This window comes from Peromyscus maniculatus, chromosome 2, assembly GCF_049852395.1.
Source record: "Peromyscus maniculatus bairdii isolate BWxNUB_F1_BW_parent chromosome 2, HU_Pman_BW_mat_3.1, whole genome shotgun sequence".
Lineage (NCBI taxonomy): Eukaryota > Metazoa > Chordata > Mammalia > Rodentia > Cricetidae > Peromyscus > Peromyscus maniculatus.
The window spans coordinates 159,724,610-159,743,450 of NC_134853.1; the positions used below are offsets into that span (position 1 = coordinate 159,724,610).

General features: G+C 53.7%; 1 protein-coding gene across 2 annotated transcripts in view; it reads left to right on the forward strand.

The window, feature by feature from the left end:
• Positions 1-2,518: 2,518 nt before the first annotated feature.
• Padi2 (peptidyl arginine deiminase 2) overlaps positions 2,519-18,841 on the forward strand; it is a 42,402-nt gene continuing 26,079 nt past the window's right edge. Inside the window, exons 1-3 of one of the 2 annotated variants that reach the window (XM_076565567.1) lie at positions 2,519-2,740; positions 13,433-13,616; positions 15,167-15,239. In XM_076565567.1, coding sequence (XP_076421682.1) covers positions 2,649-2,740; positions 13,433-13,616; positions 15,167-15,239 — 349 coding nt within the window. In that variant the 5' untranslated portion in view covers positions 2,519-2,648. Of the gene's footprint in view, positions 2,741-13,432; positions 13,617-15,166; positions 15,240-17,824; positions 18,303-18,841 lie in introns of those variants that run through there. The other variant, XM_076565566.1, reaches the window with a different exon arrangement.

The window sequence follows — 18,841 nt, forward strand, 5'->3', positions numbered from 1 at the left end:
TCCTACCACAAAGATGTCCACATTGATCTTTGATGCTAGGTCCTGGATGGTCATGATTTTTTAATTTTCCCCAGTAATCAGCTTTTTTCTTTCTTTTTTCTTTTTCCATTTTTTAAAAATACCCTTGGTGAGCTGCCCATCTCAAAGCAGGCTCATGGATGTTTTAAGTCACCTCCCAAAGCCAGGCACAGAGCAAGCCCACAACAGGGCAGAGCGCCTGGCAGAGGAGGCCCCTCCAGGCTCAGGCTCTCTGGCCCTGTGTTTGGCAGGGTTTGTACTGGAGGAGGGGTCCAGGACCGTCAGTGCTGGGAACTGGTCAGAGCTGAGCCTACCCTTTGCTGGCACTCTCCAAAAGGCACCGAGAGATGCCATGTGGATTTTCTAGGCTCCGTGGGAGCAGCAGGAGCAGCCGTAATGTGTGAGACCTCCGGCCCTCAATCCACCAACAGCTGTGACCACTTCAGCTATTTTAAACCCTTGGGCTCCGAAAGCTCCTACCCCATCGAGCCAGGCACTGGGCCCAATGGGGTGAGCCAGAAGCAGGTCAGAGGCCTAAGTGTAGGTGACCAGACAAGGGTGGATTACAAAAGGGGAGGGGGCTTTGTGTCCTGAGCCTTGGACCAGACTCTGCCAGCATTTTCTGAATATCGTCTCACTTAGTATCATTTCAGATGAGGGGTTGCCTATGAGCTTACCAGGGGTAGGGTGAGCCACCCTTGCCCACTAAACCCCTGCCTACACACCCTGTGTCCCCACCCGGGTTCCTGCTCTGCCACAGCCAGAAGCTGTGCACGCCCAGGTTAAGTTTTCAACTTCTCTGTGCTCTCTTTCTTCATCTCCGAAGTGGCAGGGTTCCTGGAAAGATAAAATAATCTAATACATTGGAAAGTGCCACTTGAGAGCAGTGTGGGGTGCAGAAACCACACAAGCAATGAGTCCAAACTGTGACTCCTGCTCCGCTGGGTAACCATGGCCTTGGCCTGATGTTGTCAGAACCCTGGCTCTGCTGTGACCCACTTGGGACTTGGTTAAGAGATGTGTCCTTGCCCCACACTGGGCCCCACTTACTTGGTGGAGGGGGTGACATAAAAGACTCATATTCTGCCTCTCTTGGAGGTGGGAAGCACTCCCTCTGGCTTGCATGCAGAGGGGTGCTCAGACCCAAGCTTACCTCTGAAGGGGAGGGGTTCCATCAGCTTGGTGCTACCTGGACTCACTCCCCACTGAGGCAGATGGCCCTCGACATGCTGCCTCCTGATTGGAGAAAGCTCTGCCAGGGACCAATCAGAAGTTACCAGCTTCTCCCAGGATCTGAACAGGAAGCCTTTGGGGGGACAATGACCCCTCTGGCAGAGACTCCAGCCCTCTCCCTTCTCCACCCACATTCCTTCCAGATCCCTGACACCCAAGAACAGCTGGGGTCCTTACTGTCTCCTAAGAATTTGGGCATCTGAGGAGAAGATTGGAGTCAAGGACTAGCCGGGTGTGCCTGGGCATTAGGTACCTATGAGCAGCCCCTGTTTAATTCAGTGCCCCCCCTCCCTGGTCTCCCATCAGCCCACCTCCCTCCCCAAAATGCATCCCCTCCATCCACCCTTCAATTTCCATTCCCATGACACGAAGCCACTTCCTCAAATGCTGCTGTTTATGGCATGGTCTCGGGCTTGGGTTCAGAGAGAAAGTGCCTGGATGGAGTTGACGACGGTTCAGACCCCCCACTAGATATCACATGCACCCTGGCCTTCCAGGACACACACTGACCTCTACCTTGGCACACCTTTTGGTGTCCCAGGCTGGGGCCCTAATCCTCTGCCGGGTCCCTGTCCTTCACACAGGCACACCCTCTCAGCCACCGGGAGCCACCCAAATCTCCATCCATAAACACTACTGGGACCAATCCTCCCCTCTCCAGCCCTCTCACGTTCCAGCCGGGGTCGGGGTCTTTGCTGCTGGCCCCAGCTCAGCCTGCTCACCGTGGTTTGGAGCAACCAGAATACACTCCCAGATCACCCCTGAGGAAGAGCCATTCCAGGCTCCTGCAGCCTCTCTCTTGCTTGGACTTAGTTAGCATTCTGGTCCCTGCCAGGGGCAGAGTTCCCCCACTCCCTATTTCCCACGGCAGTGTAGATCTGATGTGGGGGCGCCCAGCTTCCCGAAGGTGTCCCAGAGGCTCCTCTCCTCCCCTTGTGTTGCCAAGATCCTCTTTAAGAAACCTCAGAGGTCTCCTCTGAGAAGCCTTCCCTGGCCCCAGACTGGGTCTGGTCGCCCCCTCTGTGCTCCCACCCACTCCTGCCCTGTCCCTTCGGTTGCCCCTGCTCGCGTTTTTCTGCCCCTCCGGGCTGTAGGTCCAGAAATGGGGGCGGGGGGGGTTATTGAATAAAAGAATGAGCAAGCCAAACATGAGAAGTAGGAATTGACAGCTTGCGGTTGGGGGCGCTAGGAGGGCGGGGACAGGCCTGATGGACAGGCCGCAGGCCCACTCCAAGAGGAGTCCGGCGGACAGCCCCGCCCAGCCCCGCCCCCGGGCTGTGGTTTAAGGCCGCCCGCAGCACAGCGGCGGGCGCAGGCGCAGCGGCGCGCTCACCTGTAGCAGGTGCTCAGAACCGGGAGCAGCGGGGAAGAACAGCGGCTTCTGCGGGGGTGATAAGATGCTGCGGGAGCGGACGGTGCGGCTGCTGTACGGGAGCCGCGTGGAGGCGGTGTACGTGCTGGGCACGCACCTCTGGACCGATGTCTACAGGTGAGTCCAGTGGGCAAGTCTCCCCCTCCGACTCACCCACCCTTCACAAACCCTGAGACCCTGGACCAGGACAGCCTGGCTCCGTACCCAAGTTGTCCTTCAATTCCCTTCAATTCGAGATCCCTAGAAATCCCAAGAACTCTCAGAAACCTGATAACGCCCAGGCCAGTCAGTGCCCGCTTCCATGCAATCCAGAGGCCCTCCAAGACACGCAGTCGCGGCCCCTCCTTGTCCTACCGGACTGTTCCTCTTTAGCTGGTCTCCCCTTGCCCGGTCTCTTCAGCCCCCTCCCTCGTGACCTCAGCACACACGGGCTCTCTATAACACGCCCCTTTCACTTCCCCTACCCCTTCTGATTTACCTTTCACCCCAGCCTCCTCCACCAGTGAGCTTCCTACTCCCAGCAAGCAGAAACTCCCTGGTTGCGCTGGGGACTGGCTTGCTCCAAGGGGAGCTGCCCAGGTGGAATCTGGCCTGGGACTTATCCGATTTCACCCTCCGGGGGCTGCTGGTGGTTGCTTGTCCCCAGGCACTGGCTGTGAGCTGTGTCACCAAAATGCCTTTCCTTACTTTCACCCTGAGATCAGAATGGAGTCACTTTCCACCCACTGATGCCCTGGGAGCCAGGATCTGTCCCCCCTTCCCATCTTCTCTGTCCACACACTTGATGGTTTTGGGGTACCCAAGACACAGGGTGAAACGATGGTGCTAACACTGTTCTATGCCCCCAAGGAAATGGGTAGTGTGGTGTGGGACCTAGGAAAGGTTTTCGGGGGAAGGAGAGGGGTGAGCAGCCTGAGAGATGGTCTGATATGTACTTCTCTGCTCCAAGCATTCTAAATGTTCTCCATTGCTAGGGTGGGAGGGCTTCATGATGGAAGGAGGGGTATGCAGGACTGTGAGTGTGCTGTGCTGGTGACCTGGGTGGGTACCTCCTCTGTGTGCCCTGTTCCCAAATCATTCTGACACTAAAGCACCCAGCCCTCCCAAGCCCACCTGTGTGTCTCCTGCTAAGTTCTCTCTCTCTCTCTCTCTCTCTCTCTCTCTCTCTCTCTCTCTCTCACGCACGCACGCACGCACGCACGCACGCACGCATGCACACACGCACGCACACACACACACACACACACACACACACACACACACACACACACTCCAGTTCCTTCCCAGCTGCCCAGCCACTTCTACAGGAGGCACTGGCCCTGCTGATCCCAGCAAGCCTGTGACCAGGCCTCTCTCTTCTCCTTTATTCCTAGGCCTCTGCCCCAGCTTCCACATCACCTGGGCCTGGACCTCAGGGGTCCTGCATATAGACCCCAAAGGAGGACTGGATGGGCCCTGAGAATTGTAACACAGGGTGGAGTATGGTCTAGGCGCCAGTGGCCTGGGAGAATGCCCATCTCTCCCCCTTCCCAACTCTGAATTGGGCACTGCCAAGGGGTAAGCCAGGATCCAGGGCGCCCAGGTCCCTAAGCCACAGCTGTCACCATGCCCGTCTGCTTGCTGGGTCACTGTGGGTACTGTCTGAAAGGCTGGCACACTGCGTCTGCTGGGGGCTAGGGAGCAAAGGGGGCCCCGTGCCCAAGTCCTTGTCTGTGCTCTACTCTAGCAGAGAGAAGCCGAGCCCGGCGGGGAACAAGAGGACAGGTGCCAGCTCTTGTTAGTTCCACCAGCCTCAGCCAGGACTCAGTTCACAGTAATGAGAGTTCCCCAACACCAAGGGTCAGCACAGCCTAGACCAGTACCTGCCCAAAAGAGGCTGAAGCATGCCACAGCCGTCGCTTTAAGTGCTGTAGTAGTCTATGTTTAAGATAAGTTAACCAGACATGGGGTTGGTGGTTCACACCGGTAATCTCAACACCCGAGAACCAGGAGTCCAGGGCTCATTTAGACTACATAGTGAGTTCCAGGTCAGCTTGGGCTACCAGCATGACTCTTTCTCAACCTCCCCCAACACATGCATGCACACCTCAAAAAAATTTAAAAATGGCCTTTAATCTGAGCACTGGGGAGGCAGAAACAGAGGAATCAATGTGTGTTCAAGGCCAGCCTGATCTACATAGCGAGTTCCAGGACAGCCAAGACTACACAGAGACCCTGTCTCCAAAACAAAACAAAGCAAACAAAGAAAAAGAAAAAGAAAAAAACTAATAAAAAGTAAATTTTTTTAAAGTTAGGACTGGAAGCTGGGAGTGGTTGTGCATGCCTTTAATTCTTTAATCCCAGCACTTGGGAGGCAGAGGCAAGTATGGACCTCTGTGAGTTTGAGACCAGCCTGGTCCACATGGCAACTCCTGGGCCAGTCAGTGCTACATATTAAGACCTTGCCTCAAAACAACAAAAATGAAAGTTAGGGCTGGAGAAACGTCTCTGAGAGTCAGAGCAATGCTTTGCAAGTGTGAAGATCTCAGTTCGAATCCTCAGGCCCCACACAAAAAAACAGGTGTGGCTGTGTGCTCCTGTGCTCTGTGGAGGGCAGAGACAAGAGGGTCACTGGGGGCTTGCTGGTTACCAGCCTAGGTTCAGTGAAAGGCCCAGGCAGAGAGCATCAGAGCAGGACAACCAACACCCTACTGTGGCATTCATGGGCACTCACCCCACACACACACACACATATGTGCATGTAAAACACACACACAAAAGTTGAAGAGATGTAATTAATGCTCATGCTATATTTTGTTAAGCTCAACATATCCAAAATGCCATCATTGGAATACATGATAATGTAGAGATGATTCCTGAGAAAGCTGACATTCTTTCCCCTGTGAGACTTCGTACACTCCAAGTTCATCTGGAGTGGGGTGGCTGGTCACCTGCAAAGGCCCCGCCGTCACCTGTGCTGGCAGTCACCGTCCTGGACAGCATGTATCTGGGACAGAGACCACAACCTCTCTGGGCCATTCTTTATTGAGGGGACTCTTCTGTACGGTGTAGCATGATGAGTGGTATTCCTGCCTCAGCTTACCCAATGTCAGTAGCAGTTCCCCTCCCCCCGACTCCATCACAATATACAACCAAAAATGCCCCCAGACAATATTCATGATGCCCAGGGAAGCAAAGTCACTGTCAGCTGAGATCAGGCAGAAAGGAGCCTCCTCCATCGGGACATGTCCAGTCTCTGCAGGGACAAGGCTCCTCTCAGGCAGACAGGAGCAGGAGGGGTTAATGGTCACTCAACACTGGGAAGCAATGCACTGTCCCCTTCGTTCTGTGTGAGACCTGGAAGATGCTCTTTGTGCATCCTGATGAAGAAAACGAGGCTCAGAAAGAGGAATCCACTTGTCTGGTGACAACCAGGACCCAGATGTAAGTCTGTACAGCTCAGGGCTTCTTCCTCCACTCCACCCTATGTGACCCCTGACCACCCTCCACCCTGGATGGGAGTCCTCTGACCCTAAAACATTATTACCCCCACCCAGCCTTCTACTTCTCACCAAGTCTCCCTGACTGAGACCCAGGTCCTGGCTCAGGCCCCCGAGTGATGCTCTCACCCCCAGGACCTCTAAGTAGATTCCACACAGCAAGGCCTGTAGGTAGTGTGCCCAGTTATGCCGGAAGGAGAGTGGGGCTCGTTATTCTTTCATCAAGTCACAAAGGTGAATGAACAAGCCCCACTTCCCATCAAGGGCAGAGGGTGAAGGAGAACCTCTTCCTTCCAGACCATGTGGCCCGGGTAGGAACTGCCCTGCCAGTCCAGTGCCAGGCCCCACTATTCTTTCACGTGAGGTGAGTGGTCTCTGGGTGCAGGCTGCTTTGAGGAACTTAGAAGCTGTTGGCATGGTAGAAATGAACAATTTTTTTATTTTGTTTTGGTGTTCAAAGATCTTTTTATCATGCTGGAGAGAGTGCTCAGTGGGTGGGACCTAAGTTTAAATGCCAGCACCCACATACAAATCACTGTAACCCCAGTGCTTAGGCGGCTCAGAGAGGAGGCTCACGGGCTCACTGGCTAGCACCCTAGCTCCAAGGTCAGTGAGAGACCCCGACTCAAAGAAATGAGGCAGGGCGCACACCTTTTAATCCCAGCACTTGGAAGGCAGAGGCAGGTGGATCTCTGTGAGTTCCAGCACAGCCAGGCTGTATAGTGAGGCTGTTTCAGAGAGAGAGACAGAGACAGAGACAAATTAAGGCAAATAGAGCAGGTCACCCAGAGTTGTCCTCTGGCCTCTGTGAGTATGCACATATAAGCACATACACCTGCATACATGTGTGCATATACAACACACACACACACACACACACACACACACACACACACACACACACACACACACGAGAAAGAGAGATTTGCCATTATTTACTTAATATTGCTCCCTAACATTTATTGAACACCCAGCAGCCTCTCTAACATTTACATACTCATTTCATATACATGTAATCATTTGCATACACCCAGCCCTCATACCGACTTCATGAGATATGTGCTGTTATAGTCCCTTTCACCCTTGGGGAGCCCAAAGTCAGACTGTACAGCTGAGGAGTGCTGGAGGAGCAAGGGCCAGACTGCCAGGGGCTCTCTCAACCTGTCTTCCTTCGTGTTTGGGGCGTGGCTCCTCCCTGCTCATTTCCTTGCAGAATCATTATGGGCCGTGGAGTGGGTGGGTGAGTGAGTGAGCACAGCCATTGATAGCTGCAGACTGACTAGCACGGGGTTGCACTGCCCACCTCCGACCTCAACAGACAGACCCCGTTGGATGGGTCCACGGAAGGTCAAGGGTACGTGGCCGAGGTTGGCAGAGCAGCAACGTTCACTGCCGAGAGAGTGACGAAGGAGGACATCAGGCCAGGTCCCGTGGCCCCATAAATTAGAACAACACCCAGAGCTCTGGGCCCTGGACAGGAGGCGCTGCCAGGAGCTGCTTAGGACTCGGGTTTCAGGCTGGTGCCCAGGGATGGGAGGGCTGAGGAAGGACCTGGCACCGTGTGTGCTAAGCCCACAGCCCCTTCCTTGTTGGCCACAGGCCCCTGAGTTGGGGTGATACTGTATTTGCAGGGCCTCACACCTCCAAACCCCAGTGTTTAGAAGTGACCCCTTGTGACCAGCTATACCCATGCTGGACCCTGAGCCCAGGGCCTTGACAGGCCCAAGTCTGCTCATTTCAATCATTTACCCAAGACTCCAGAACAGGAAGCCATGCTTGGCTGTCCCCTCTCTGGGCCTCTGACCCCTATCTGCAAATAACTGGGGGTGGGATGAGTCTTGAGGTTCCTAAGAGACTCTCACTTGATCTTCTTCTCTGGGTCCTTACCTAGAGGACCATGGTGAGGACTGGTGGACTCTCCCAGGCCCGGGACTCACAGAGCATAGTTCACTCACACCCTGCCATGAGGGTCCTGAGACTTCTTTAGAGCGAGGGCTCATTCTGTATGGGTCTTGGTGTGCTCATCTGTGAAATGGGATGGGTCGGTCAGGCCTCATCAGGTCGTGTAAAGTGTGGGTTGAGAGTCTGTGATTTGCAGGCTGCCGCCTGGTAAACACTTTGTAAAAGTAAATGACTGTAAAGTCATTGTTGTGAATTGGATTAGGTTTATTACTGTATCACCCATCACAATGAACCATGATTGTTGACCTCAAAGTGTTCGTGAGACTCATGGGAGAAACATATTGAACAAGTTAGTATTTAAGTCCCTGGCTAAGGGAGGGAGAAAGGTGATCTGGCTGGTGGGATCAGGGAAGACTTCCTGGAAGAGGTGGCAAGTGAGCTGGGTCTTGTAAGACAGACAAGGGTTCAGCACGCAACTGAGGATAATTCCCATGGGAACAAACCCACCTGGCAGGAAAGTGGGACCCATGGAGGCAGAAAGGGAGTCATTTCAGTGGCCTGGATTATAAGCCTGTGGGCCAGAGAGCAAGAACTGGGGCTTTGAGGATTTGCTCAGGGAGTGGACATCGTTCTGTAGGTAGGAGGGAGTCCTGAAAGACTTCTGAGGAAAGGGGTTGTCAGAGATTAAATTGTTTCCTCCCTGTAGAGGAGCCAGAAGCCAGCACCCTGTGATGGAGGCTGCTGGGGCCGCCAGGTAGAGAAGGCCAGCTATACACACATGCCAAGGTTTGCCTTTACTGGCCAGGGTTTGCCTCTACCAGCCCTGCCTAGGCCAGTGCCAGCCATCGGGACTCTGGCTACCACCATAGTGAGCATCGGGTGTGAGGCCTGGACTGAGATCTTCCTCCCTCCCCTTATCTCTGTCTCTGAGGGTGCTCACCAGGCTAGCACCCACAACTCCCCCTTCCAACTCCTCCAAAGACCCAAGGGCAGGATGTCACACCCCGGCTGCCAGGAGCTGGGGTCATTCCAAGGATGAACCCCGGCTGGTGTTAATGAGGTCCAAGCCAGATGGACAAGCTGAGAGCCAGGGGCCAGCAAAGACCAGGCACATCACACCCTCAAGTGTGAGGCTGTGTAGGCCTCCTTGGCCTTGCCAGGCTATGCCCCAGACCTTCACCCATTGTCGGAGAGAGGATCAGACAGGTTGGGTGGCTCCCCAGAGGCCACACAGCGTTTGAGGAGCTGGACACGGTCTGCCTAGCCAGATCTTCCCATTTCTATGGCCACCATCTTGCCCCAAGCACCATCACCACACACATGGCAGTTACCATCACCTCCATCACCTGCTCACTTACTGTCCCCGACATTTCCATTATTTTTCTTCTGAAATCCCTCCCTGCTGGCAGGCCCTTGGTGGCTTCCCTCCCTCAGGAGAAAGGCCAGCTCCACCATGTCTGGGACCTCTCTCCAATCAGTGAACAGCCCACACACAGAGAGAGGGGGGGGGACTACCACACTCACCTTCTCCCCATTTCTCTGGCTCAGGCCTCCCTGGTCCCGCAGCATCAGGGCAGCTGGGAGCTTGAGAGAACTCCCCTTGGACTCTATAGCTGTGTGCCACCATATAGCTGATGCTGGAGTCCCAGGCCCATGGGCTTAGCTGATTCTTCTGAAAATAAAGTTTAGACTCTTAGCTCAAATGTTCCTTCCTCGGAGAGTCATCTGAGGACCACAGATACCATGCACCCCACATTTTCAGAACCCAAGACTTAGCAGATGTTAGGCAAGCCCTCCCCTGCCGAGCTGCACCCCAGCCTGGCAACCCATGTCTCTGCCGCAGTCAACACAGTTACTTGCATAATCTATAAAAAGCCCTTCTCTTTCACTAGAATATAAGCCCCAAGAGTCAAAAGATGTGTTTTTTTTTTTTCCAGCCAGTCTTTCCCCAGAACTCTGCCTGGTGTGTAGTAAATGCCCAGGAGATGTGTGTCAAATAAATGACTGTGTGAGCAAGCCCCGCCCCCCTCCAGCCCCATCTCCAGCAAATCTTTCTATTTACTTTGTGCCTGGACTAGGCCAGGGCTGAAACAAAACGAGGAATAAGATGCAACCCGCTGTGGAAAAAATAATCACAGGCACAAACCCATTCATCCAGAGATGGGCATTTGGCAGGTAGTGAATCGGGGAACAGCATTATGGGTATTAGGGAAAGTGGTGCGCAGTGAGGGGCTGGGAGATGGCTCAGAGGGGAGAGTGCTGGTGTGCAAGCCTGAGGACGTGGGTTCGGATCCCCAGCACCAACACAAAGCCAGGGGCAGCAGCTGGGTCTGTAACCCCAGTATTGAGGGATGGAGACAAGCGGATCCCAGGGGCTTAGTCTAGCCAAAATGATTAGCTCTGGGTTCAGTGAGAGACCCTGCCTCAAAAGCTAAGGTAGAAATCAGTACAGGAAAGGCTGGGCGTGGTGGTGCATGCCTTTGATCCCAGCACTCGGGAGGCAGAGGCAGGCGGATCTTTGTGAGTTCGAGGCCAGCCTGGTCTACAGAGCAAGATCCAGGAAAGGGGCAAAGCTACACAGAGAAACCCTGTCAAAAAAAAAAAAAGAAAGAAAGAAAGAAAGAAAGAAAGAAAGAAAGAAAGAAAGAAAGAAAGAAAGAAAGAAAGAAAGAAAGAAAGAAAGAAATCAGTACAGGAAGATATCCAGCATCAACCTTTAGTCTTCACTTGTACACACACATATACACACACACAAACACGAGCACACACACACACACACACACACACACACACACACACACACACACACACACTAAATTAATAAACGTTTAAAAAAATGCTCTGATACCAGTTTGCAAAGCCAATCAGGAAGCAATTATTCATTCATTTACTGTTATGTCCTGGGTGCTGGAACACAGTGTGGACATGTCCTTAGGGCCCGCCTCCTGTCCCATGCATGCTTTCTTTAGACTCTTTCCAGTAAGCCAGGAGGTCATAGCCACCCCACTCCATTCCTTTCCCTCCCTCGATACTATCCCATAGCCTCTAGGGACCCCAAGCCATCTGTAGCCCCAGGCTCTTGGGTTTCTGCAGGGGATTCTAGCAGGATCTTTCCAGGGAGGAGGCAGCCAACAGGATCCACACGGGACAATGGCGTCTTTGTGGCCTCTGCCAGGGCTGCTCCAAGAATAGCTGTTTGCTCAGCCTCAAGCAGAGCTGGTGTGGGGCTGTGGGAGGCGGGGGCCAGGGAGCTCTGATGTGGCCCAGTGTTAACCCACTGGATGCTCCTTTCTTTGGTTTCTTGCTGGCTCAGAGGGATGGAGGCAGGGGACTAACCGGGTCCTGGGAGATGGTGCTTTCAATGTGGTTTGTAAAGCATCCTTATCTCAGAACTGCATGCGGAAGCTTGATGTATAAAGCCAGATGGAGTAGTCAAGGAGGGCAGGGCTCTAGCACCCTCCACTTTATTTTAGCCAAAAGACCAAGAATGGATTGCTTGGCAAACTCTACAGACTCACGATAGCTCACTCCCGGGCTAGAACAACCAGACCACGCTGCTGAAGGTTAGTTACATCAGTGGTTCTCGAACTGTGGCCTCGGTAGTTGCTAGAATGTACATTCTTAGGACCCAACAGTCTGTTTGGACAAAGCCTCTAGCTAACATTGCTGATGCTAATGCTAAATCTGAGAGTCACAGGCTTAAGCCTCTTGTTCAGCTGGGTCCCTGCTTCATTGCCTGTCTCTGCCCGTCTCACCTGACCCAGACAGACAGCCTCTTAGGGGATGGGACCCCTAAGTCTGTAGGTGTAGGGAAAAGAAAGAAAGGAAAGAAGGAAGGAAGGAAGGGAAGGAGGGAGGGAGGGAAGGAGGAAGGGAGGATGGAAGGAAGGAAGGAAAGGGAAGGAAAGGAAAGGAAAGGAAAGGAAAGAAAAAAGTAAGAAAAAGAAAAGAAAGAAGAATGCTCAAGAAGGTTGTTCAGGTTCAAGGCCAGCCTGGTCTACATAATGAATTCCAGGCAAAGCTACATATGGAGACCCTGGATCCAATAGCAAAAACCTAAAGAAAGGAAAATGCCCTGAAAATGTAAAAAGCACCCCAGTGTTTCTGAGATTCCTGGAACTTGGAGTGCTGGCCCCCAGAGCAGCAGCTGTACCCCTGAGACACACTCAGGCTGGAACTGTCATCATCTCAAATCCCACAGGAGTCTTTCCAGAGCCCCTTGACCCACTGTGGTCCTTAAGAAGCTTCAAACCTGGGTGTACCCAAACTGCCAGCCCTGGCATCCCCGCCCCACTTCCGCCCATGTAACCTTCGCCATCTCCTGAAGGTCTCCGGACATCACTCTGCTGGAGTTAGAATGTCAGCATATGAATCTGGGGCAACGTAAATTTCCGTACCTAGCAGCCAGTGCAAGCCAGTGCCCTCCCTGCCCTAAGTCTTGGTGAGGTCTCACAATTCTCAGACCATTTCCTTCTCATCAGGAAGCCATGTGTGAGTCCCAAGACATGACCTTCAGTGGTGAGGCATTCCAGGCCCGGGGATCTTTGAGACAGAGTCCTCTCCACTACGGGGCCGGTTCCATCCTGTTAAGTCCCCAGTGACAGCAGGCAGGGAGGTGAGGTTCCAGGCCCAGCCTCTGGAGCAAAACCATCCTTGGGTCCAGGCTTGTCCTCCACCTTATAGAGCCCCGTGCTCCCAAAGCTGGTCACCCATCTGCAGAGGCATCAGGAACCCAGGAAGAATCCAAGGCCTAAAATAGGATGTAACCCAGTTGGTAAAGTACTTGCTCAGCATGGCCAAGATCCTGCATTCAGTCCCATCATGGAATAAACCAGTCACGACGACACAGGCCCATGATTCAGCCTATGGAGGTGGATGTGGGAGAATTAAAGGTTTAAGGTTATCCTCACCTACTTAGCAAATTTGAGGCCAGCCTGACCTACAAGAGACCCTGTCTCAATAAGTAAATAGATAGATAAGTGAGTGAATGAATGAATGAGTGAATGGATGAATGAATCAGAGCCTAAGTCAAGCCTAAAAATCCCAGCACTGGGGAGGCTAAAGTAGAAGGGTGACAACTTTGGGGTTGGCCTGAGTGGCATGAAAATACTCTATCTAACAAGAAAACATTTTCGGGTCTTAAGGCTAAAGGCATGATTGAGTGGCAGAGAACTTGCCTAGCATAGCAGAGAGACAGAGACAGAGAGATTCGAGGTTCCTGGACTCCCACTCGGCAGGTGCAAGACTGGCCCAGGACTCTGTGCCCTTCACAGTCTCCTGCCACCAGCAGGTCACGGCATCATAGCCAGGTCTGCCTGGGTCCCCCAGACCACACAGCCTGGGAGCCCTACCCACTGGAACTCTCTTGCCGAGGCCCCTGTCCCCCTAGCCCAGGCTCCCTCTGACCTTCTGTCCTCTCTCCCTACAGTGCAGCCCCTGCCGGGGCCAAAACCTTCAGCCTGAAGCACTCGGAGGGGGTGAAGGTGGAGGTGGTCCGTGACGGGGAGGCCGAGGAGGTGGTCAGCAATGGCAAGCAGCGCTGGGCCCTCTCACCCAGCACCACATTGCGGCTCAGCATGGCCCAGGCCAGCACAGAGGCCAGCAGCGACAAGGTACCGTGGCCAGGAAGTCAATATCCAGAGAGCCCAGGGTTGTGCTGGAGTCTTGTGGAGGGGGCAGCACATTAGCCTGAGTCATAAAAACAGTGCGAGCCATAGAGTCCTTCCACATCAGCAGAGTGAAGACAGGGAAGGAAATGGCCAGGTGTGGCGCTGCACACCTGTAACCCCAGCACTTGAGAGGTGGAGGCAGGAGGATCAGGAGCTCAAGGCCTGCTTTGGCCAGCATGGAACATACGAGACCCTGCCACAGAAAGTGAAAGCTAGAGGCCAGAGAGGTGGCTCAGTGGTTAGAGCACTGTCTGCTCTTCCAGAGGCCCCTGGTTCAATTCCCAGCACCCACATGGTGGCTCACAACCCTCTGTAACTCCAGTTCCAGGGGATCTGACACCTTCTTCTGGCCTCCAAAGACACCAGGCCTGCATGTGGTACACACAGAAATACATGCAGGCAAAACCTCATCCACATAAAATAATCCCTCTCATGAAACTAATGCTCAGTAGTTGTGTGTCTAGCATGTGTGAAGCCCTGAGTTCAATTCCTAGTACAGGAAAAAAGAAAGGAAAACCCAGAGAGCTGAAGGAAGCATAAGCTGAGGCGGGGGGATTGCTGTGAGCTTGAGACCAGCCTCGGCTACTTGGTACCAGGCTAGCCAGAGCTACAAGATGAGAGTGTTTCAAAATGCACATGTGGAAAGAGAGGCCAGGACTTGGGGTGCACACTTGTAATCTCAGCACCTAAGAGGCAGGAGCATCACGGTGTTGAAGTTAGCCGGGGTCATATAGCAGCAAGTCCTGTTTTTTGGTTTGTTTTGGGTTGTTGTTGTTGTTTGTTTAGTTTTTTTTTTTTTTTTTTTTTTTTTGGTTTTTCGAGACAGGGTTTCTCTGTGTAGCTTTGCGCCTTTCCTGGAGCTCACTTGGTAGCCCAGGCTGGCCTCAAACTCACAGAGATCTGCCTGCCTCTGCCTCCTGAGTGCTGGGATTAAAGGCGTGTGCCACCAACGCCCGGCTGTTGTTGCTTTTTTAAACAACAACAACAACAAAAAAATAGCTTCTCAGACTCATAGAATGATTGGCAATTATATCCATAGCAACCCAGACCTGCCTGTAAAGTGGGGTGCTGAGCAATTAGAGACAAAGTGATTTGCCCAGGTAAGGTAGCCGAAGCTAGACGGTCCCCACTCTGGACTCTCTCGTGAACACTGCTCTAGACCTGTTGCCATGTTGGCACCAGGCACCATCCAAAGGAACAGCGGAGCCCCTGGGGCTTAGCTGGAGCTGGACACACAGCACAGTCAGCCCAGGAAACGGGGTGATGTGCCAGGGCAGAGGTCAGGTAGGGGAGAGTAACCCCTTGTCCTGTTAGATTATCTGTGAGAAGCATCTCAGCAGCCCAGGGGTGCTTCCTGGAGGAGGGGGCCCTGTATTTAGAGATAGCTGGGAGATAGGGGTTGTTTCTGGGTTTTGTTTGTTTGTTTTGTTTCTCACTATAACCTGTGACCTTCTGCCCTTTTCTCTTGTTCCTGTGTGTGCTTCCCCACCAAGGTCACCGTCAACTACTATGATGAGGAGGGCAGCGCCCCCATTGACCAGGCTGGGCTCTTCCTCACAGCCATCGGTGAGTTGGTGCTGGGGTCTGGTGCCTTCACCTTGAGGGGGGCCTGGGGAAATTCGCTGGGTAGGTTTCAGTGTGGGAGGCCAGCTCCTGGGACCACTTCCAAGTAGTGTGACAACTTTGGAGCAGTACCCTGAAACTTTTGTTCAGGGGTGGGGGACTCATGTAGAGGAATTATGCCCTGGAGTCCCCTTCACAGGCTTGGTGCCCTACAGAGAGAAAAAGGAAATCCTCTCTTTCTCTCTCTCTCATGCACATGCACGCACGCACGCACGCACGCACGCACGCACGCACGCACGCACACACGCACACACACACGCCCTACAGCCTAGAGACTCCAGGAGCTCCCATTGTCCCTGACAGTCCTAACTACCATCCCAGATGCCCTGGGCACAGAGCTGTAGCCTAGGGTTCTTAACACACCCAGTTCATGCTCTTCGTTTGGTCCACAAAGGACAGTGTGGTATGAACCAGAGAGGTTAGCAAACTCATTCACCGTCACACAGCAGGTGTGGCAGGTGGAGTTCCAAACTGGAAGCAATTCCCTGGCTTCTTCCCCTGCAGTACTCTGCCGTGGGTGTCAGGGACACAGTAAGGCTGAGCAGAGCCCAGGGACGTGACCTTCTGAACACTCAGTACCTGCTGCAGAGGAGATTTCCTTCTATTTTCTGTTACTGATGTTTTCATGCTAGAAGGAATCCAGAGGCTCATTCTGTCCATGGAGCTGTGGTTAAACATTGACAGGAGGGTGGCATCCTAATGGTGTCCCCACTCACTGCACACTGAGCTGTGTCTACGTCTACACTGGGTGCTTTGATGAGAAGGGAATAGAAGAAGAGGAGGAGGCAGATAAACTGGGGACTTTTCTTGAGCACCCACAGTGTGCCAGGCTCCAGACCTGGATGTCTACCCACCATGACTTCGCGCTATCCTTTCGGCTATTGCAAGGAGAGACACCAATACTGTGACCATTAAGCAGATGGGGAAACTGAGGCTCAGAAAAGGCAAAACAAAGTTGCCTGGGTTACATCTAGAATGGTTAGTAGGGCACCAAGTCACATCCGCTATCTCATTTTCTGAGGGTTGTGAAACCTCCCCTAAGATCAGCTAGCTGCTCTACAAGGACCTTCCCTTCTCTTCGGTCTCCTGTGACCCCTCAGAGGCTGGAGGACTCTCAATGGTAGTGCTCTCTCTCGCTTCTCAGCTAATCTCCCCCGGGGGTCTGGGTGCTGTCACCGTGTCCTGTGTACCAGGGGCTTCTTAGCCCAGGAGCGAGGGGGCTTGGAATGAGGGGAAGGGGCTGGGCTTGGGAGATGGTAGCCTGACTCCAAGTGCTAAACCCTGGCATGTGACACACAGCCCCCGCCTGTCTCAGATGACTGCCTCCAGGAAACCCCATCCCACAGAGCCAGGGATCCCTGAGGACAAAAGCAGGGAGGGTGGTGGCTGGAGACCTGTCAACGAATGTGACCCAGGCTGGAGCATCCGCAGGATGTCCACTAAAGAGAGCTTGCAGGCAGCCGGGTGGCAGCACACGCCTTTAATCCCATCACTAGGGAGGCAGAGGCGGGTGGATCTCTGTGAGTTCGAGGCCAGCCTGGTCTACAGAGTGAGTTCCAAAACAGCCAGGTCTACACAGAGAAACCCTGTCTTGAAAAAACAAAATCCAACAAACCAAGAAGAAAAGGAATCAGGGCCTGGTGACACTTACCTGTCATCCCAGCTCCTCGGAGGCTGAGACAGGAGACTGAAAGCCCAATGCTTGTCTGGGCTAAGAAGACAACCTAGATGACCTCAGGAGACCCTGTCTCCAAAAGTAAAGGAGAAGGAGGAGGAGGAGCTGAGATCAGTGGTGAAGCACTTCCCCCAGGCAGGGCATCCTCTCGGAGTGAAAGGCAGCCATGCACACTGTAAAAACCAGCCTGGATGAAATCCCACTCAAATCACTTTGTTCTCTGTTCCACTGGCAGGGATGAGCAGCCCGCCCATGGTCCATGTCCCACACGACCTTCTCCTCCCTCAGTATTTCCACTCTGAGTGATTAGAGGCAGCACCCAAAAGAAAAGGGACACCCTGAACACCCCTAGACCTGGTCCCGCAGAAGCGGTTCTGAGCGCACCTCACTGGGACTGTCCCAAGCCCACACTGAACAGCAAGAGCCTCGGGCCAGGCAGAAATAAGCTGTGGCTTTGCCTCCTCTGTCTACGTCATGGTGATCTCGCGCCAACTCCATCACCCTCGGCCTCAGTTTCTCCAACTGCAAAAGGGGGCTCTGCAGGGCATTCTAGCACGGTGCCTCCCAGGATTCGGGGGAGTGGCATGTGCAAAGGGCCTGTGCCAAGGCACAGCAGGTGCTGAGCGGAGGCTCCCTCCCCCCTTTCCCTTGCTCTCTGCCTGGAGGGACTTCATCCTGGATATGGGAACAAACCTACGGAGCCCCTGGCCAAACCAGACCCTAGATCTCTGTCTGACCCTGCCCTGTGGCCCTGACAAGTAGATCACCCTCTCTGGGCTCCAGTTTGCCCCAGCTACAGAATGAGGATTTGAGTTCATCTCTAAGAACCTTTAAGGTTCTAGTTAGGACTTCTCGGAGGAAAACCGGGATGGGGGATAGAAGGATGGGAGGCCACAGCCTTCCTTCTTGCTGGGGTCCTGGCAGAGGGGGGACACGTTCTGGAGCCGCAGCATTTTCTCGTCCTTGTTCCTTAGGTGAATGTTCCACAGACCCTGAGCTCCCCACACAGCCCCAGCTCTGGAGCTGCCAGCGTCCACTGAGGATCTCATTCCTCTGCCAGTCCCCAGAGCCCTTCCTCACACTGCCTCAAGTCAGAAGGCCAGGCCGGCACACCACAGTCCACAGGGCTGGCAGCCAGCCAAAGTGCGCACAGACTCGGTGTCTAGGTTCGCAGGGCAACGGCTTCAAACTCAAACCTAGTGACATTTCCCATGAATCCGCCCCACGCCCTGGCACCCGGGCGCCACCTGACACCTTGGGGCTATTCTGGGTAGCTGAGGCAGGACCCAGAGCCTCTGGGAAATGTCTGGAGTCCAGAAGCCGTGAAACAGGTGTGTTCCCCTCCCCCTGGGGAGGGCAGAGCTCAGAAGGGCTGTCCCAGCCTCTCCTTCTTGGCCTATGAACAAGGCCCCATCAGAGCCAGAGAGAAGATCCAGGGGAGAGCTGGTAGCTAAGGGGACTGGAGGGCAGTGGAGAAGCCAGCTGTGGGGACAGTAACAGGTCCTAAGAGAACCAGAAGTCCTGTGGAAGATGGAGAGGAGGTGGCCGAGAGTGAGACCGCGCAAGCACAAGTTTCATAACGGGAAGGTGGCAGGGCCTTCAGAGAGTAATCAGTCAGGAGACAGGCTGGGTGTGGTGGCGCACATCTTTAATCCTAGCACTCAGGAGGCAGAGGCAGGCAGATCTCCGTGAGTTCAAGGCCAGCCTGGTCTACAGAGAGAGTTCAAGGACAGCCAGAGCTACATAGTGAGACCCTGTTTCAGGAAAAAAAAAAAAAAAGGTAAAAGAAGAAGGAAGGAAGGAAAGAGGAGAGAGAGAGAGAGAGAGAGAGAGAGAGAGAGAGAGAGAGAGAGAGAGAGAGAGAGAGAGA